The sequence below is a fragment of the Malaya genurostris genome, chromosome 1, assembly GCF_030247185.1.
Source record: "Malaya genurostris strain Urasoe2022 chromosome 1, Malgen_1.1, whole genome shotgun sequence".
Lineage (NCBI taxonomy): Eukaryota > Metazoa > Arthropoda > Insecta > Diptera > Culicidae > Malaya > Malaya genurostris.
In genome coordinates this window covers 161646105-161667765 of record NC_080570.1, presented here as the reverse complement: position 1 = coordinate 161667765, position 21661 = coordinate 161646105, and the positions used below count along the sequence as shown (strand labels likewise).

The 21661-nt window shown below is 36.8% G+C and overlaps 1 protein-coding gene across 3 annotated transcripts in view; it reads left to right on the top strand.

Annotated features, from left to right (window-relative positions):
- Positions 1–21661, top strand: part of LOC131426540 (uncharacterized) — a 174406-nt gene that overhangs the window by 136792 nt on the left and 15953 nt on the right. For all 3 annotated transcript variants that reach the window (XM_058589355.1, XM_058589353.1, XM_058589354.1), the window contains 2 exons: positions 10609–10827; positions 17737–17871. In XM_058589355.1, the coding sequence (XP_058445338.1) occupies positions 10609–10827; positions 17737–17871 (354 nt within the window). The remainder of the gene's footprint in view (positions 1–10608; positions 10828–17736; positions 17872–21661) is intronic.

Below are 21661 nucleotides of genomic sequence, written 5' to 3'. Positions count from 1 at the left end.
GTTTCTTGTTTCTTGTTTCTTGTTTCTTGTTTCTTGTTTCTTGTTTCTTGTTTCTTGTTTCTTGTTTCTTGTTTCTTGTTTCTTGTTTCTTGTTTCTTGTTTCTTGTTTCTTGTTTCTTGTTTCTTGTTTCTTGTTTCTTGTTTCTTGTTTCTTGTTTCTTGTTTCTTGTTTCTTGTTTCTTGTTTCTTGTTTCTTGTTTCTTGTTTCTTGTTTCTTGTTTCTTGTTTCTTGTTTCTTGTTTCTTGTTTCTTGTTTCTTGTTTCTTGTTTCTTGTTTCTTGTTTCTTGTTTCTTGTTTCTTGTTTCTTGTTTCTTGTTTCTTGTTTCTTGTTTCTTGTTTCTTGTTTCTTGTTTCTTGTTTCTTGTTTCTTGTTTCTTGTTTCTTGTTTCTTGTTTCTTGTTTCTTGTTTCTTGTTTCTTGTTTCTTGTTTCTTGTTTCTTGTTTCTTGTTTCTTGTTTCTTGTTTCTTGTTTCTTGTTTCTTGTTTCTTGTTTCTTGTTTCTTGTTTCTTGTTTCTTGTTTCTTGTTTCTTGTTTCTTGTTTCTTGTTTCTTGTTTCTTGTTTCTTGTTTCTTGTTTCTTGTTTCTTGTTTCTTGTTTCTTGTTTCTTGTTTCTTGTTTCTTGTTTCTTGTTTCTTGTTTCTTGTTTCTTGTTTCTTGTTTCTTGTTTCTTGTTTCTTGTTTCTTGTTTCTTGTTTCTTGTTTCTTGTTTCTTGTTTCTTGTTTCTTGTTTCTTGTTTCTTGTTTCTTGTTTCTTGTTTCTTGTTTCTTGTTTCTTGTTTCTTGTTTCTTGTTTCTTGTTTCTTGTTTCTTGTTTCTTGTTTCTTGTTTCTTGTTTCTTGTTTCTTGTTTCTTGTTTCTTGTTTCTTGTTTCTTGTTTCTTGTTTCTTGTTTCTTGTTTCTTGTTTCTTGTTTCTTGTTTCTTGTTTCTTGTTTCTTGTTTCTTGTTTCTTGTTTCTTGTTTCTTGTTTCTTGTTTCTTGTTTCTTGTTTCTTGTTTCTTGTTTCTTGTTTCTTGTTTCTTGTTTCTTGTTTCTTGTTTCTTGTTTCTTGTTTCTTGTTTCTTGTTTCTTGTTTCTTGTTTCTTGTTTCTTGTTTCTTGTTTCTTGTTTCTTGTTTCTTGTTTCTTGTTTCTTGTTTCTTGTTTCTTGTTTCTTGTTTCTTGTTTCTTGTTTCTTGTTTCTTGTTTCTTGTTTCTTGTTTCTTGTTTCTTGTTTCTTGTTTCTTGTTTCTTGTTTCTTGTTTCTTGTTTCTTGTTTCTTGTTTCTTGTTTCTTGTTTCTTGTTTCTTGTTTCTTGTTTCTTGTTTCTTGTTTCTTGTTTCTTGTTTCTTGTTTCTTGTTTCTTGTTTCTTGTTTCTTGTTTCTTGTTTCTTGTTTCTTGTTTCTTGTTTCTTGTTTCTTGTTTCTTGTTTCTTGTTTCTTGTTTCTTGTTTCTTGTTTCTTGTTTCTTGTTTCTTGTTTCTTGTTTCTTGTTTCTTGTTTCTTGTTTCTTGTTTCTTGTTTCTTGTTTCTTGTTTCTTGTTTCTTGTTTCTTGTTTCTTGTTTCTTGTTTCTCTTATTTATCCTTATGCTATTTCTTTATTATTTCTTGTTTCATTTTTGGTGTTTTGTAATCCGTATTACATAATCTGTTCGTTTAATTTTCTATTCCTAATTCCAATGTCCGATTTTCTATTTTCCTGTTTCTTTCTTTCTCCATATTTCCAATTTTCTTTTGCATATTCAATATTTCATATATTTAATTTCTTAATCAATTTTTCGTTCTTCGTATACCGTATATCGTTTTTCCTATTATTAAGAATTAAGAATTAAGAACTAAGAATTAGGAATTAAGAATTAAGAATTAAGGTATAAGAATTAAGAATTGAGAACTAAAAACTCAAAATTAAAACTCAGCTCAGAACAAAGAACTTAGAATCAACATCAAGAATCAAGAATTCAGAATTAAGAACTAAGAGCTAAGAACTAAGAACTAAAAACTAAAAACTAAAAACTAAGAACTAACAACTTAGAACTAAGAATTAAGAACTCAGAAATATAGGAATTAAGAAAAATTAAATAGAAGATAGTAGATAGGAAAAACGATATACGGTATACGAAGAACGAAAAATTGATTAAGAAATTAAATATATGAAATATTGAATATGCAAAAGGAAATTGGAAATATGGAGAAAGAAAGAAACAGGAAAATAGAAAATCGGACATTGGAATTAGGAATAGAAAATTAAACGAACAGATTATGTAATACGGATTACAAAACACCAAAAATGAAACAAGAAATAATAAAGAAATAGCATAAGGATAAATAAGAGAATAGTAAACAAGACATAAAATGAAAATAAGAAATATCAAATATGACATACAACAAACTATATTATCAAAATTGAAAACTGAAAAAAAAAATTAAATTGTTACATCTCAACACTCAAAGTTCAAAGCCCTCAGCTTAAAACCATAGGTGTGAAGAGCAAAGTCCCATGGATTAGATTGCTGTTTTATTTCTATCCGGTTATAACCACAACGGTCATTAACCGAGGGGTGTTCAAGACATTTAACTTGAGTGTGTAACGGTCGAAACCTTGAACTTAAAACAAATGAACCAAAAACCGAATCTCAAACCCCAAATGAAAATGTAGAATATGAAAATAAAATCATTGAAAATGTTTAGAAAAAAGCAAAAGAATAAAAACAGATGTTTCGATTCACGTTTGAAACCTGAGAACAGAAGGAGAAATCAAATATAGTAGTTAGAACACTGGCCCTTATTACCGGTGTCACTACACGGTGAAAACCAAGTGAAGTGACTGTGACCCTTATTATGGGTATCACTTCACGGGGGAATCAAGTGAAGTGAATGTAGGTCCTTATTACGGAAGTCGCTTCTGAGACAAAAGTAATTACTTGAATGAACTTGATATCATTATGAACACCACCAACATTTTGTTGAAAAAATTAGTTTTTTCCACCACAGTGATCACTTCACTATGCGTGATATTGGTAATAGGAAAAATCAAGTGAAGTGACATGTAAGTGATGTGAATGTGAAAGTGGAAGTGAGAACGGTAATAAGGGCCAAAATCAAGTGAAGTGATATGTAAGTAAAGTGAATGTGAAAGTGGAGTGAGAACGGTAATAAGGGCCACTAACAATGGAAATTGGAATAGAAAAAAACAAGAAAACCGAAAAAGGCACAATGGCCCTTATTACCGTTCTCACTTTCACATTCACTTCACTTACATGTCACTTCACTTGATTTTCCCTATTACCAGTATCACGCATAGTGAAGTGATCACTGTAGTGGAAAAAACTCATTTTTTCAACGAAATATTGGTGGCGTGATGTTCATAATGACATCAAGTTCATCCAAATAATTACTTTTGCCTTTGAAGTGTTTTCCGTACTGAGGACCTAAACTCACTTCACTTGGTTTTCACCCTGTAGTGATACCGGTAATAAGGGCCAATATTTCCAATTACATAAACCTTGAACGTTAAATGCACAACAACAGCTCTAAAATAGCTTATATCTAAAATCTTGTTACCATTCTTGTTACTATTCCTACGCAGTCATTACACTTCCTCTCAATTGTGGTCTGATTTGGCATCTTGTCACTACGTCAAAGATGTTTTGGAATGGTATAAATCGAACGGAGTTCATGTTGTACCGAAAGAGGCGAATCTTGTTGATATTCAACATGCAACAAAATCGCAGCAGAACTACATTTTCAATATTCTTACCAGTCATCGTCGGAACCATCAATCGATGTGAAGCCCAATCATTTTTCATTACATTCATGAAACGAATAGAATAAAAATTTACAATCTCATCGACCATCACATCAAACCGAAGAATACCTAGGACAGCTGAAGTAACAAATAGAATTAATGGACTCCTCCAGCCAATGGGTTCCGGTTCCCTTCTATATTGAAGAGATAAAGATGTCAGTATGAAAAAAAAACTCCAACGAGCCCGATTTCCCGTTCCGTTTTCCCCCGTCTAGTGCAATGAAAATTGCTCTACAAAAGACCGCCGGTCACCATCATAACGTGTGGCAAACTTCCCATCGTGTTACATATTTTATTGGCCCAGGTCGATAATGTCTGCCCCGGTAAAGTGGGGGGGCATTCTGGACAGTTGTGAAACGGTATTTATTCGTTTCGGTTGGAATTTACCGCGATTGTTCGGAACTAAATTCGCAAATTTTGGTAGTTTAGAAGCTCTTGCCAGCCAGAAGACGGCTTGGGAATATCAAGTGATATCAAATTGTCTGCTGCCACGATAGGCGACAATACGTCACTTTACTCCGTATTTTTTTTCTTCTTTCTCTTTTCATCGACCGCCACTCTGGTCTTGGTAATCAATTTGATGGGCAGATGGACTGTTTTCACATCAACAAAGTAGCAACAAAGGTTTTGGATTTTTTTTTGGATCGATGGTACTTTTGGGACCTATCATAAACATGGCGATGAAATACTCGGAACAGAGGTGCTGTGTTGATTTCATAATTTTACGAGTATTATCCGAGCACGTTTCCTATTAGTCCACGTCAGGAGAGGCAACTCGTTCGTGTGTCGATGAAGCCGGCAACCTTCACCAAAATCCCAACTGCACAAGAAAAATTACCATTCCAGAGCGGCGAACGTTTCTACCGAAATTGAAGGACCTTTTAAAGATGTTATCGAACAAAAAGCGTCCGGGCTTCAATCAACCGTTTCCGTTTTCGATCTGTTGTGCTTTGTCGGGTTGAATACTGCGGCTTTCGTTGGCACGAGCGATCCGACACTTGGGGCGATTTGGGCGGTACCTTTCATCTGCTGGTACACAAATCATTGTAAAGAAACCGTAGGGAAAATATCTAAGCTGTCTCTCGTCTCGTATAGAGCCGAATTTCCCGAAGGGCACAACGGGATGATGTTGCTTCGTAGATCTACATCAAAGATCCTACCATGAAGGGAATGGACTTACGAAGGAACCGAACAAGTAGGAATCTCCATGGTAGCAACCTGAAAGAAACAAAATAAAAAAATACAACAAGAAAGAAAATCCGGTATCGAATCGCGTAAGTTTACCTTTCGCAAGAGTTCCGGCGTCTCGGATGTGCGACCAGTCAGTTTCCATCCTTTTACAGTCAATTTCACCCGACCAGGTGATGGAAACATTCCCCCCCGAAGGGTTTGCGCTCGACAATGTCCGAGCCTGTAACTGTCCTGTGACCGAGTACCGGAGCGGATGTCATTAAAGTTTCTTTTTGCGTAACTTGAAATGCCGATGAAAAAAATACAAACGTTAGGTAAATGGTAACCTAATACAAATTACATAAAAATTGACTCGATAATTTTGTATGATGGTACAAGCCAGTGCAAAGGGAAGAGAAAATTTTCAATCTTCTGCAAAATGGCGAGTGAAAAATTTAATCACTCGCCTGCTGTGATTGTGGTTTTTCACACACACACAATTATTTCGGTGACAGCAGCACAAGCCGCAACACGTCACTATTTTGTTATTTTCCACTTGAAAGATATGGGTTTTTCCGGTTTAGCATGCGATGAAGAGCAGTGTGGGCGTCAGCTTGCTCGGAAAGGTTTGCTTGTGCTGAATTTGATAACATTTCATGCTTGCTGGTGGGTATCGAATTTGGCCATTTCCATAATTGGGCGTTTTGTCACACTTTTTATTTGCAGGAAGGAACGGTTTCCGGATTCTACTGGTGTATAAAAAACTTTACAGAACGTCAAAAAAAAAAACAAAAAATATGTTTTCTTTTGAATATTATTTTTTGGTGGTTGGGTATCTTCACAAAAGTTGTTTGAAGTCGGGAATATAACACTTTTAATTCAACTTAAAAATGATTGCACTTTACAGCAAAGTTGCAGGTCACGTTTCTAGCTCATCATTTGATCGATTTACATCAATTTTCAACAGCTACGAATTTAGTTTAGTTCACGTCGCACTGCATCAGACACATTGAAGATGGAGCACAGGTTGATACAGTTTATACAGACCTTAAAGCAGCGTTCGATCGTGTTGACCCGTACTCTGCTACTTGCGAAAATTGCGAAAACTAGGTGCATCGGAGACATTCACCGATTGGCTCAAATCGTATCTTGTTGGCCGTTCACTTTCTGTTAAGCTTGGAAATTGTGAATCAAATAGCTTCTGGAATCTGTCGGGTGTGCCTCAAGGTAGCAGTCTCGGACCTATGCTATTTTCTTTGTTCTACAACGACATCTCTTTTGTCTTGCCACCAGGGTATAGGTTTGTTTATACCGCCGATCTCAAGCTATACCGTTCTACCGTTGATTTCGAGTAGGGACAAGAAGCAAGATATGACCAGAAGACAACAGGATCCTTGTGGCTTCGAATCATGGGTATAAGTCGTTTTTGTAAACATTCCTTGATGTATATTTCGCTGTTCATTGAAGCAGTGGTGATGAAGAGTTTCGAAATCTAACCGCAGCTTCAAATTGCTTACCAGACCATAGCTTTCTTACCAAATTTTTCGATTTGTAATCGAGTTTCACGTAGCTTTCATCGTCCATGATTATGCAATTCAAATTTCCCGCAAGAATCGTATTGTACAGCTTTCGAACCCTCGGCCTGATCGATGCTTCTTGTTTCGGACTACGTTGTTTCTGCTTCTTATAGATTCGAAGATTCAAACGTTCTTTAGCACGAAGAACATTTGACTTCGAAGTGCCCACGAACTGAAACCTCCTTTATTTGCTCGAACGTCTTCAGAATACGTTTATCCAACTGAGGGTTAGCAGGACCTTTTTTTCGACCCGTTTTCGGTTTATCCTCAAAGGTGTTATCCTCAACGAACTTCCTGATTGCATTTCGCACGGCTTTTTCACTTACTCCTTCCATTTTTGGTATCTTTCTCAGTGACAGTCCGCGTTCTGTGCACCATTTGTACACAATTTTTCGACGTTGTTCTGCTGAAATTTCACGCATTTCGAAACACACTAATGAAAACGAATAAACAACTGCACAAGTGGTTAGTGAAGAGTGTAAACAACAGGACGCAGCCATAAAAATTGACAGATTCTGAGCCATTGCGAAATGGCAGCGGTTTTTTGGTTGCGTCCATACTTTCTTGGACAGTCTTGAATCTTGAACCGTCAGAAAAGATGAAGCGGTTTTTACGCCCAATTCGACGATTGAATTATCCTCAATTGGGCTTTTCCCCTTCCAATGCTTCATGGCGACTATAACAGGCCTGATGAAGGAAAAAATAACGCATGTAACGCTTCGTTATTCCTATAAAAAATAAAAAATAACGCTTCATAACATCTGCAAAGCCTTGGCATTACATTCCTTTTGTGAAATTTGACATACCGTTTCAACAGATTTCGCAGCTGATTGTTAGCGTACAGAACCATAGCATGGCTGGTGGTACGTTCCTACTGACACTAAGAACCCTTCCAGATCGAGACTCGAACATACCGACAACTGGCTTGTGAGACCAGCGCCCTATGCATTGAAACGCCAACCCGAATGAACCACATGTAACGCTTCCTAACTCCAATTACTTTCAAATATTTACGCATGTAACACTTCGTAACACCTTTACCTTTACAACAAAAGTAACGCATGTAACATTTGGTAACACAACATCCAATACTTAAACTTACGAAAGGTAACGCATGTAACACCAGAAATTTATTCAACTAACATGTAACACTTTATAACCTACAAAAAGTAACACGTGTAATGCTTACGTTGCGCTTTGTCACAACTATAATTGGCAAATAAACTAACTAAAATAACTCACAAAAAAGTAACACTTCGCCACATGTTAAATGTACTAAAAAAGTAACGCTTGTATCACCATTCCACACGAAAAAGTAACGCATGTAGCGCTTCATAACACGCATAATTCACGAATGTAACGTATGTAACGTTTGGTATCAGCAGTAATTTACAAAACAGTGACGCATGAAACGCTTCGTAACACCAGTAAGTAACAAAACAGAAACGCATGGAACACTTTATAAAACTTATAACTTACAAAAATGAAACACATGGCACGCTTCGTAACTCCTATGACTTACAGTTTACTGAAAATGTAACGGGTAATTTACACAAAAGCAACGCTTCGTAACACCACCACATACCAAAAAGTAACGTAAGCAGCACTTCATAACCCCTGTAACTCGCAAAATAGTAACGCGCGTAACGCTTCGTAACACGTATGATTTACAAAAATATAACGCATGTGACTTATCGCAACACCATTACATGCAAAATCAATGTTACACACATAACGCTTCGTAACCCCAAAAAATCATAAAATAATAACGCATGTAACATCAGTAACTTTCATAAAAAAATTTGGCGAATAAACTAACTCAAATAACTCACAAAAAATAACGCATGTAACGCTTCTCAGCACGTGGAATATACTGACTAAAACCGCATGTAATTCCATTCCATACAAAAGAGTAACGCTTCGTAACATCTATAGCTAAAAAAATATAACATGTCATACTTCGTAACATGCATAATTTACGAAAAAGTTATGCTTCGTAAAGCTTGCTTCAGATAGAATTGGAACAAAGACAATTGCCTGTATTTCAATTATTTATTATTGAATTCAAGATTTTTTTTATACAAATGTAGTGTTTTCTTCATACTTTTAAGGAAAAATACGGATAAAATTATTACGGATTTTCGGAACAAACTGGACCCCTTTCTCTGCATACCCTTCTTGAACGACTTTGCTGTAATGACAGCTTGCCAAATCAGGCCAAAACATTACGGGATGGTCGTGGGATTGAATGAACGAAAAATTCGTTTTTGGAGACACTCTTTTTGGTATAGTTCCGATGTCATTGTTTTATTTGAAACGAATACTTTCGTTTTTTTGCCACAGCTGCAAATCATAAATTTTCTTGCAAATTTGTCGGCAAAAACAAATTCAAATTTGGCTTGAACATCCTCCCGAGCCGTTGCCAAGTAAAATTTTTGACCTGGGATTTGCCCGAAGTCAGCCTTGACATAAGTTTCATCGTCTATCAGAAGACACCCGTCGAACTTGGTCAGCACCTGGTCATATAGTTTCCGAGCACAAATTTTGACCACACTATTCTGTTTTATGGTGCGATTTGGCTGTTTGCTAGCTCGATACGACTTGATTCCTTCCCGGAGTCCAGAGTTCTCCTCACGGTACTATGGGCAACACCGAATTTTCTGGCCAAATCACGGTCCGACAGATTAGGATTCCTCTTAATCGTCTTCAAACTCTTACCGCGAAGTTTCCAGTCGACAGTTCCACTCCGACGATTGGCTTGAGACTTCGGAATAGTCATCAATGTTTTCTTATACAATTTGATAACGCGCCATGCCGGTATTTCTGGGCAATTTCAGCTGTTTAGCTAGCATAGATACAGACCACAATGGATTTTTCAAATGACTGTGCACAATTTTTTCCCCTCTTTTGGCTTCCATGTTGATTGTTTACAAAGTACAGTCGATTTGCGGAATGTCAAAAATCATACGTGAAGCTGACAAAATTCCCGACACGTGGGCGCCAAAAACTTCCAAATCCGTCCACCAGGAGCGCCACAATAAGTTTGTTCCAATTCTAAATAAAGCGGAAGAATAGGTATAGCAGCGAGAAGACTCGTGTTCGTTGTCTGATGAACAGAGAAGATATTTGGATATAGGATACCGGTCGTGAGGCGGCTAGGATTTAGACCATGTTCGATGTACGCTTTACCATACCCAGTCTAGCACAAGGCTTAGGATGGCGAAATGCTAGCGCGTATGCACGGAATGCATAAGAACGTAGGTTCGAGTCCAGTCTCGGAGAGTATCTTTTTCCCAGAAAAAATCATCTTTTCTGTGAGTTTCTCATTCATTTGGCTTCTCCAATATATGCTTTCACTCAGTTATTGCAAAAAATGAACTTAGTTATGGCGACTTTACGTCAAACCGAAATTAGTTGTATTGGAAAAAAACACATCCCAAACTTTTACTATAGCTATCGTTTGAACGGGTGGGGTAACCTTATGATGCGCACATAATTTAATTATTCTCAGAGTATTCAATTTCTGTCGGTGTCTATCAACACTTTCGTACAGAGCCGTTCACGTCCTTCTTGCTAGAGATCCATTGTCAAAAACTCCTTCGAACTTCTCACAGGTAAACAATTAATTTTGTTCCCATAGCCAGGAGTTAAATTTCCGTGCTGAAAACCGATGATCTGTTGCTGAGGTGAAATTAATTAGGGCACAATCGGTTCCGTTCCATGATGAGCACACGAACTAAACTTTCGGAAGCACATTTACGTTTGCTCTTCGTCGTCGGTAATTAGTTGCCAGAAACCCCCTAATACGAAGTTTAAAATCTAAATGCTATTCAAAAATTATTTTTCCGTCGCTCCTCGGCCCACGGGGCCTACTGCGATGATCTGATTTTGATTTCATACCCTGACTGTAATCTGCATCATTAGGAAAAACACGTTCACATATCGCACGCGCTCCCGAGCGTCACGTCTACCTAGAGGGCGCTGCGTCATTTTCATCCAAACTTTTTGAGCCGAGTTGCTTAGCACTCTCTGATAATAGATAATTGTTGTTCTTTTTCTTCCTCCGTTTCTTTCTAGCCGTGCAAGTCGCAACGGATCATCCGGGGGTGGTGGCGGAGGAGGAGGAGGAGGAGCAGGAGGAGGCGGTGGATCCGGTGCAAATTTGAGTACCAACTCACGAACCTACGACCTTTACGACGCCGAGGTGGATGTAAATCGAGAGAAACGAACCCAGCGACATCTGGGAGCAATGGCTTCCGCCCAGATTCTGTGCGTTTGCCCGTTGATGATTTTGAGGTTAGTCGGTCGGTTAGCTGTTTTGTGTTTCTTTTTTGGTTTTGTTTTCCGTCAACCGACAACAGCAGCTTGCTTTGATCTACATAGTAGTCCTGTTCGAATTGGTAGGCATTTTTTTTTTGACATTTCAGTTAAATAATTTAATTCTACTGTCGCGATGTTCCGAACGAACAGCAATTTGTTTCAGGGTATTTTGCTCATGAATCCTAATGAAGTAGGGCACGATGACGGAGCGGGACCGATGACCGTGACCGGGTCGGTCCAAATTGGTTTCGTGTGTCGAACAAACGAAAGCAAAGGTCAATTTGCGTGTAATTTCATCGTCATTACGGGCTTGTCCAGGGGAAGGGGTTTTTTTTTTGGTACTACCTTCCAGTGAAGGACTTGACCATCTTTTTTCCTTTCCTTACAGATAATCTTCATCCCCTCGAAAATTGAACACGAAATATTAGAGTGTGCCACCATTTCTGCTTCATTAAGTTGTAAAACAAAATCGCAATCCGGACCCGTATCAAGCTCGATTGCGAAATTGCTTACTAATTTCCACGCACAAATTAAATATCAATTTACGTTGCGTCGGTAGAGAAACCCATCTAAAATGAATGAACGCAAATTGTTTCTGAGTGAGTCACTTTAGGAAAGTTACTTTTGTGCTATTGAAGTTTTTTTTTCTTCCAGCACGGAAGAATACGTCAGTGACATTCGAATGCACTTTGAAGATGAAAAGACTATTGACGCCATTACGTTACGGGCTATTATCTGAAGTTTGAGTGAGCCAACTATTTTCAATGTGGGCCGAAAGTCGATCAAACAAAACTCAAACTAAGTTGGAAATAAATTCCAGTCCAGTTGAGGTTTGCCATTGCTATTTCCATTTCGCATCTGGCTCCGGATTCCTAAACCGAATTGTGGCGTAATCAAATATTATTTCCGTCCCTCCCGCCCCCATCAGAAATCCCACTTTATTAAAGGTTGTTTCAAAACACCACTTCATCGGATATCGTTGCGTTCGAAAAGAGAAACAAAAAACACAATCGCAGTAGGCTAGACGCTGCTGGTATCTCGGTTGATCTTTATACCATTAATGCGACCCCGGAGCTACGAGGGGCTCACGGATACGAATCGCTACGGATCTGTTTGATGTGGGATTTTCTATTCGCTTGGATTTTTCTCCGGCGGGGATGATGATGGTTTTAGGGGAGTGGGCAAATTTATCGCTTGGGCTTAGTGGGAATCAGTTAGATATTGTGTACCTCGTAGGATTAAGATTTTGCATCGGAATGAGCGAAATTTATTCCGGGCTAGCCCAAACCCCGCCCGGTCTTCGACCCCTGGGTTATGAAATAGTGCGCGATGTTCCTGTCATGGCAGGGTATTTAGAGGATTTATTGTATTCAGCTTCTGTGGATGGATTATTTTAAACCGAGTAGGCGATTAGAAACTTTACCATCAGTTCAGTCTGAATCAACCGAAATAAATCGAATGATTAATTCAATTTTAACGCGTGAGTTTGAAAATATTACTCCACACAAAGAGCCAGCGCAAATTCGTTTTTTTATTCTTTTCTGATGCGAAAAGGCAATTCATCACCGGTTATTGTTTATACCATTAATCAGAAAAGCCAGCGGGATTCGTGCTAAATCCATTCGCACACAGTATCGCCTCCTAATGGATCAGGATATAATTAGTATATTTTTTTATAAATTGAAAATAGACCGACTATGCAGCATAATCGATAACCAATACACAAAAACTGAAAGTTAAAATAGCCAATGAAAACTGTTATTAATGCAAGTCGGAAGATGAAAATGAAGAAAAAATTAAATATTGAAATAATAAAAAACCAGTCAAAGAAAATGTTAAATAGTAAACATTCAAAACCAAAAGTTGCAACTTGGAACAATCTTAGAATTTAAGCACAGCACTTGAATTCGTGAAAAGGAAACCAAACAATGCTAAAAACTCAGAAATAAAAATGAAAATCTGAATACTAATTGCAACTGAAAAGGAAAATAAAAAGCAAAAGAGAAAACGAAAAACTGGAAAATGGAGAAAGTTTTAAAGAAAAAGGGAAACGAAACACGAAAAAATGAGGGAAAACGTAAGAAGAAAATAAGAATAGCTATCGTGTTCTGAACAATCAAGTAGAAAAATTAAACGAATAAGGCGAAAAGAAATGCAAATAGTAGAAAAGGGAAAATAATAAAGGGGTATAGAAAAGTAATAAGGAAAATGGAAAATAAAAAATCGAAAATGGAAAAATATTAATTAAAAAAGAAAAATGAAAAATTAGATACAATGAAAATAAAAAAAGGAAAGCGTAAAAAGCCAATATGTATACCTATCTTGAACTGTAAAGTAAACGAAATAGATGAAACTAATAACTGAGAAAAATGTAGCAACGAGGAATAGAAAAGGAAGAAAGAGAATGAAAAATTAGAATAGAAAACGGAAAAGATTAAAAAATATGAAATTATTAACTGAAAGCGAAAATAATGAAAAAATTAGATAAATAATGAAGCTATATATCGAAGATTGAAAATGGAATAAGATTAAGTGAATATGAAGAATGAACAAGTAAGACAAAACATATAGTGAGGGTAACAGGAACAGCAACATTATTTATCTTAAACATTGAGAGAAAAAATATTGAAAATGGAAAAGTAAAATGAAGAAAGATCAATTGAAAAAGAAAACTGAAAGTATAAATGAAAAAATTAAATGAAATTTCTGTTTTCCAGACTAGAAAAACGTGAAAAATAATAACATCTATCTCGAACTGAATAATGAAAAGAGAAAATTAAATTAAAAACAGTGAGAAAAAAATGAAAATAATAACTGAAAAGAAAATAATAATATATCGAAAAGGAAAAAGAGGAATGAATAAGCCCGGCGAGTCTCAGACGAAACGTAAAAAAATGGCAACATAAAGATGTATAGAAAAATAATAGGAACATGAAAAAATAAAAAAATGCAGATGGAAACAGAAAAATGAGAAAGATTAACTGAAAATGAAAAAAGAAATGAACAAACTAAGTGGAAAAAGAACATGCTAGAAAAACATGAAAGAGAAATAAAAACATCTATCTCGAACTAAATAATGAAAATAGAAAAGTAAAACCGATGAAAATGAAAAAATAACTGAAAAGAAAATACGAATATATCGAAATAGAAGAAGGAGAATGAATTAGTCCAACGAATATAAGACAAAACGTTAAAAAATAATAAAAACTAAGGGTGCGTAGAAAAATTAAAAGGAAAACGAGAGATAAAAATTGAAAATGGAAAAAGAAAATGGAGCAATATTCACAAAAAATAGGAAATATGTAAAACTGAAAATAAAAATCACAAAGTAAATAGAAAACAGGAAAACAAAACGTAAAAAGACAAAACAACAACATCTATTTCGAACTGAATAATGAAAATATAAAAGTAAAACCGAAAAAAGTGAGAAGAAATGAAAAAAATAACTAAGATGAAAATAGTAAGAAGATATAAAGAAGAAAAAAGCAAAATAAAAACCAAAAAATTTGAAAAATGATACATGGAATATTTAATAAAAAACAAGAAGATTTAATAAGTCTGACGAGTTTAAAACCAAACGTGAAAAAAAGGAAAATTGTAAGGAGAAACGAAAAGTAAATGGAAAATGGAATTGCAAACGAAAACTGGAGAAGCAAACCGTAAAAAGAAAATAGGAATATTCATCTTGAACCGAAAAAATAAATTTTTCACCATTTTCGTTTTATTTTTCTTTTTTGTAGTTCAAGATAAATTTCCTATTTACCGTTTAACGAAAATAATAACTGAAACGAAAAATAATTGAGGTACATATAGAAAAGGAAGATGAAAACCGAAGATTTAAAATGGAGAAAGGTTAATAGAAGAATGCAAATGACAACCGGAAAAATCTGTCAACTCTAAAACAAAACGTAAAAAGAGGAAAACAAATTGGAAAATGAACATTTAAAAGGAAAAATAGATGAGGCAATTGAAAAGGAAAATGGAAAAGGAAAATGGAAAAGGAAAATGGAAAAGGAAAATGGAAAAGGAAAATGGAAAAGGAAAATGGAAAAGGAAAATGGAAAAGGAAAATGGAAAAGGAAAATGGAAAAGGAAAATGGAAAAGGAAAATGGAAAAGGAAAATGGAAAAGGAAAATGGAAAAGGAAAATGGAAAATGAAAATGGAAAAGGAAAATGGAAAAGGAAAATGGAAAAGGAAAATGGAAATGGAAAATGGAAAATGGAAAAGGAAAATGGAAAAGGAAAATGGAAAAGGAAAATGGAAAAGGAAAATGGAAAAGGAAAATGGAAAAGGAAAATGGAAAAGGAAAATGGAAAAGGAAAATGGAAAAGGAAAATGGAAAAGGAAAATGGAAAATGGAAAAGGAAAATGGAAAAGGAAAATGGAAAAGGAAAATGGAAAAGGAAAATGGAAAAGGAAAATGGAAAAGGAAAATGGAAAAGGAAAATGGAAAAGGAAAATGGAAAAGGAAAATGGAAAAGGAAAATGGAAAAGGAAAATGGAAAAGGAAAATGGAAAAGGAAAATGGAAAAGGAAAATGGAAAAGGAAAATGGAAAAGGAAAATGGAAAAGGAAAATGGAAAAGGAAAATGGAAAAGGAAAATGGAAAAGGAAAATGGAAAAGGAAAATGGAAAAGGAAAATGGAAAAGGAAAATGGAAAAGGAAAATGGAAAAGGAAAATGGAAAAGGAAAATGGAAAAGGAAAATGGAAAAGGAAAATGGAAAAGGAAAATGGAAAAGGAAAATGGAAAAGGAAAATGGAAAAGGAAAATGGAAAAGGAAAATGGAAAAGGAAAATGGAAAAGGAAAATGGAAAAGGAAAATGGAAAAGGAAAATGGAAAAGGAAAATGGAAAAGGAAAATGGAAAAGGAAAATGGAAAAGGAAAATGGAAAAGGAAAATGGAAAAGGAAAATGGAAAAGGAAAATGGAAAAGGAAAATGGAAAATTAAAAATGGAAAAGGAAAATGGAAAAGGAAAATGGAAAAGGAAAATGGAAAAGGAAAATGGAAAAGGAAAATGGAAAAGGAAAATGGAAAAGGAAAATGGAAAAGGAAAATGGAAAAGGAAAATGGAAAAGGAAAATGGAAAAGGAAAATGGAAAAGGAAAATGGAAAAGGAAAATGGAAAAGGAAAATGGAAAAGGAAAATGGAAAAGGAAAATGGAAAAGGAAAATGGAAAAGGAAAATGGAAAACGGAAAATGGAAAATAAAAATGGAAAAGGAAAATGGAAAACGGAAAATGGAAAATAAAAATGGAAAAGGAAAATGGAAAAGGAAAATGGAAAAGGAAAATGGAAAAGGAAAATGGAAAAGGAAAATGGAAAAGGAAAATGGAAAAGGAAAATGGAAAAGGAAAATGGAAAAGGAAAATGGAAAAGGAAAATGGAAAAGGAAAATGGAAAAGGAAAATGGTAAAGGAAAATGGAAAAGGAAAATGGAAAAGGAAAATGGAAAAGGAAAATGGAAAAGGAAAATGGAAAAGGAAAATGGAAAAGGAAAATGGAAAAGGAAAATGGAAAAGGAAAATGGAAAAGGAAAATGGAAAAGGAAAATGGAAAAGGAAAATGGAAAAGGAAAATGGAAAAGGAAAATGGAAAAGAAATTCCAAGATTCCGTACTAATTTATTTCAAAAACTTCTGCTGTACAGAACAACAACATAAAACAGAAACAGTGCAACATATCTTCCGAGAAATAATATAAGAAAACATGAACGCTAGCAAAAGTTTTCGATAAACGAGAAAATCACGTAGCAGGCCTCCGAAACCGGAAGCACAATCAACTTAAGGGTAAAGAAAACAAGCGGGGAAATCCACTTCCAATTTTCTTGGCCATCTTCGTAGCCGGCGGTAAATATTGTAGCAAGCGGTGAGCAAACTGCGGCAAATTGAAGTGAAACGTCAGTCGCGTTCTTCCCAGAATCGGGTGTTTACACAAACTGAGCTGCTTGCTGCGGTTCGTTCTAAGAAACAAACAATTTGCCGGGACTTTTTCCCGGATCGTTTCGGACATGAAAAGCGTTCGGGCATTTTTCATCAAAGAGCCGAACACCCGCCACGGTGCATTAAAGAAAAAGCACGTCACACCGTCCGGAATACTGATCCTGTAAACGATAATAATATCCGCCGGTCGCAATTATGCAAAGATGTGTGTGGGTGGACGGTAGAAGAAAAGTTGCATGAAAAACGGGATCGGTGCTGGTGATGGGTGCAATTTTATCCTTCGCCATCGAAATGAACACGGTGAAAAACAACAACGTAAACGAAGAGGGTTTTTGTCTATCATCCTGGGAAGATATTCAGGATGACGATGACGACGACGAGGACGATTTCTGTTTATCAATTCCGAACATGCTGCTGGAAATATCGAACCGACTGCAACCGGATGACGTTCGATCCCGGTGGAAATTGAAAAAATGTCCTAGCTGAAATGCGGACTGAGTGCCGTCAGCATTGACATTAATACCATTAATTTGACACAGTTCAGTGCACGTATTACGCACGTAGATCAAACAGAGTTGCATTCGTATTGCGACACCCGATCGATTTATTTTCTTTTTTCTTTGTACAGTGCAAATAAAAGTCAGATCAATGTCTGATCAACTTGATAGCATTTTTTTTTTCAATCTAGCATTTGAAATGTTATCTCAAATAAGCAATTCCTCCGATGGATGGGGGTTCTTGGGTTCATTGACGAGGGAAAAAAAGTTGATCAAATTTCTCGAGCACAAAAGAACAACCTTTCTACGAAATTTCTTCTACGAAATTTCTTCTTGCGTTCAGCCGGCGATAATTCCTCGTTTGGTGGCGCACCGCACTATGGCCCGAAATTCTCCAGTTGATGTTTTACCGTGTTATGCTTCTTTCTTCCATTCCATTGCAGGCTGGCCCGAATGACACTGGTGGAGACGTACGACAACCAGGCACACTTTGACATTACCTATCTGATGTTCGTGTGGATTGCATTCCTGCCGACCGTCATTGTTCCCTGGATCTATGCCAGCTGGGTGCTGTCGAGGTGAGTTTTGTTTTTCTGTTTTTTTTCTAACAGTTAAAAACCGTGTTGTTACCATGGCACCATAAATCCATGCCCGCAAAAAAAAAATCCAAGGAGGCGAATGGTTTATCAGCACAGCCCCAGTGAAATTTGTCGACCCGTATAAGTCCGATCATCGGCCCGATTATCGGACCGATTGAGCACGATATGGGGCCGATCGTAGCGCTTCGATCGGCCCGTCATCGGACAATTCTGCACCATTTGCATCAACCGTGTCGACCTAAAAAAGCTTTATGTTTACATTATGTATCGCTAGAGAAACAAAGCAAAGGAATATCAAACAAGCCATTTTCGAGCCGACGTCTCCCTGATAGGGTGTGCAAGAGTATTAAACATTCTTTTGTCTCGATCATGGAGGCTTTAACTTTTAGGTCATTCGCCTCTTAGGGCCAGAAAAACTCTGGCCCTATGTTTGAGGTTGGAAATCCAACCCCGATATATCTCATCACCTGAGTATTGGATATCCGCTCTCTGCTTTGGTATATCTTCACTCTTTTGTTCTACCGATACACTATGTAAGCTCGAAACGCAATCAAAAGCTTTCGTGCACGATGCGTCCGATGTTCGAATTTACTGGGGCACAGGACAGCGATGTTCGAATCCTGAAGAAAATGCCACAATTAACGAGCCCATCTTTTCGCCTTCCCTCCACCACCAAAAGAGAGAGCCAAACATCTCGTGGAAGCCGATGAAAGATCCAAAATAAACAAGAATTATATGACACTTCTCTTGTCACTTGCTGGAGGCGCTTAAACCCGGTGGATGTTGTCGACCCGCATCGGTCCGATCATCGGGCCGATTATCGGACCGATTGAGCACGATATAGGGCCGATTGTAGCGCTTCGATCGGCCCGTCATCGGACAATTCTGCACCATTTGCATCAACCGCGCTGACCTAAAAAAGCTTTATGTTTACATTATGTATCGCTAGAGAAACAGAGCGAAGGAATATCAAACAAGACATTTTCGAGCCGACGTCTTCCCGATAGGGTGAGAAAGATTGTTAAACATTTGTATCGATCATAGAGGCTTTAACCTTTAGGTCATTCGCCTCTTAGGGCCAGAAAAACTCTGACCCTATGTTCGAGGTTGGAAATCCAACCCCGATATATCTCATCACCTGAGTTATCAGACATCCGCTCTCTGCTTTGGTATATCTTCACTCTGTTGTTCTACCGATACACTATGCAAGCTCGAAACGCAATCAAAAGCTTTCTTGCACGATGCGTCCGATGTTCGGATTTACTGGGAAGCTGCGATGCTCATGGCACCGATGATTATAAGTTTGTTATTGTTAGGATTTCAATTCGTGTCGCTTGAAGTTTTTTTTCAGAGCACTTGGATGTTCATATTGGTATCGTACTGATGTGAAAGTGATGAGCGAAAAGTTTCTAAATCAAACTGGAGGCACGTTCCTAAAGTTCAATTACGAATAAAAACGATTACACTGGAAGAAATCCGTTACAGTAGTCATAAAATCAATCATTGTATCCTTTCATGAAATCATGATTATTAATGATGATTTTATGAACGAAACGTCGAATGCCCATTTTAGATATGTTATTCTTTCGACTGCCCACCAAATTGAAAAATTTTGGTTTTTTTTTAGTTTCAAATGTAAATTGAAAGAAATGGCGGAAAGACCAGTTTTCTTTCCAATCCTTCAATGATTGGATCCTGAATCCTAAAAAAAAATACTTTAATTCAAGATCCTATTGAGCAAACACTGGGTAAGAAATATAGAACTTTTTTTCAGTCTGCTTTTCCGTTGGGCCTGGCAGCGGTTTACACAAAAAATGATAATTCCATATGTTTTGTTTATACATGCAAATTATTCTAGTCCAGAGCTCAGGGAGGTGTTGACTCAATCGAATTCCGATGACCCATGACGTATGCAGAGCAAATCATGTTCCGAGGTCTCCGTTCCATCGTCCAGCCCCGCCTAAATGAAATGTTTGCATCAAATGGATTCAAACATTACAGGAAGACTATCGATCCCTTGCAATTGGCAAGAATTTAGTTGATGCGTGTTTAGTTTATGTTGTTCAATTTTGTATGCAGAATCAACATTTTCCAATCTTATCAATACTCGAGTTTGTATTCAATGTTTCATTTTTTACCGTATCGAAACCTTCCAAACCATCAGTCGTCTGAACCAGCCAATCACACCCTTGGAACATAGTAACAGTTCGGCTGAAAAGTTCGTATCGTTTAATAGAAACACACATATTTTTGCCAAAATTCGTTTTTATTATTCAACATAATTGCCATCAGAGGCGATACAGCGATTATAGCGATCTTCCAACTTTTCGATACCATTTTTGTAGTACGATTTGTCCTTTGCCTCAAAATAGGCCTCAGTTTCAGCGATTACCTCTTCATTGCTTCTAAATTTTTTACCAGCGAGCATTCTCTTGAGGTCTGAGAACAGGAAAAAGTCACTGGGGGGCCAAATCTGGAGAATACGGTGGATGAGGAAGCAATTCAAAGCCCAATTCGTTCAATTTCAGCATGGTTTTCATCGACTTGTGACACGGAGCTTTGTCTTGATGAAACAAAACTTTTTTCTTCTTCAAATGAGGCCGTTTTTTTTAAATTTCGTCCTTCAAACGCTCTAATAACGCTATATAATAGTCACTGTTGATGGTTTTTCCCTTTTCAAGGTAGTCGATGAAAATTATACCAGACGCCATAACCTTATCGGCCGATTGTTGAGTCTTTCCACGCTTTGGGTTCGGTTCATCGCATGCAGTCCACTCAGTTGACTGTCGATTGGACTCCGATGTGGAGTGATGGAGCCATGTTTCGTCCATTGTTATATATCGACGAAAAAAATCGGTTTTATTTCGATATAACAGCTCCAAACACTGCTCAGAATCATCAATTCGTTGTTGTTTTTGATCGATTGTGAGCTCACGAGGCACCCATTTTGCACAAAGCTTTCTCATATCAAAATATTCGTGAATAAAATGTCCAACACGTTCCTTTGATATCTTTAGGGTGTCAGCTATCTCGATCAACTTCACTTTACGGTCATTGAAAATCATTTTGTGGATTTTTTTCACGTTTTCATCGGTAACAGCCTCTTTTGGACGTCCACTGCGTTCATCGTCTTCGGTGCTCATATGACCAGTACGAAATTTTGCAAACCACTTACGAATTGTTGCTTCGCCCGGTGCAGAGTCTGGATAACACTCATCAAGCCATTTTTTGGTATCGGCGGCACTTTTTTTCGTCAAAAAGTAGTGTTTCATCAAAACACGAAATTCCTTTTTTTCCATTTTTTTTACAATAACAAAAGTAGCTTCACTCAAAATGCAATATCTCACAAACTAATAATCAGACAGCTGTCAAATTTATACACGTATCTTTTGAAGGTTGGTACTAACTGAAAATGGTATGGATTTAATTCTAGTGGCGCCCTCTCATAGAAACGATACGAACTTTTCAGCCGATCTGTTACAACTAATTTAATGACGTTTACGTCAAAGTGCATCGCTTGCATGGAGACTAAGGCACAGATGGATGTAATCTACACGGATGTAAAAGCTGCTTTTGACAAAATTGACCGTAAAATACTGTTGTGCAAATTGTCTCATCTCGGGTTTTCTGCTCAGCTTGTGTCGTGGTTAAACTCGTATCTTTCTGGTAGGATTTTACGAGTAAAATTGGATAATTGTACGTCATTGCAATTTTCGAATAGTTCTGGAGTTCCACAAGGCAGTAACTTGGGACCATTGCTATTCACACT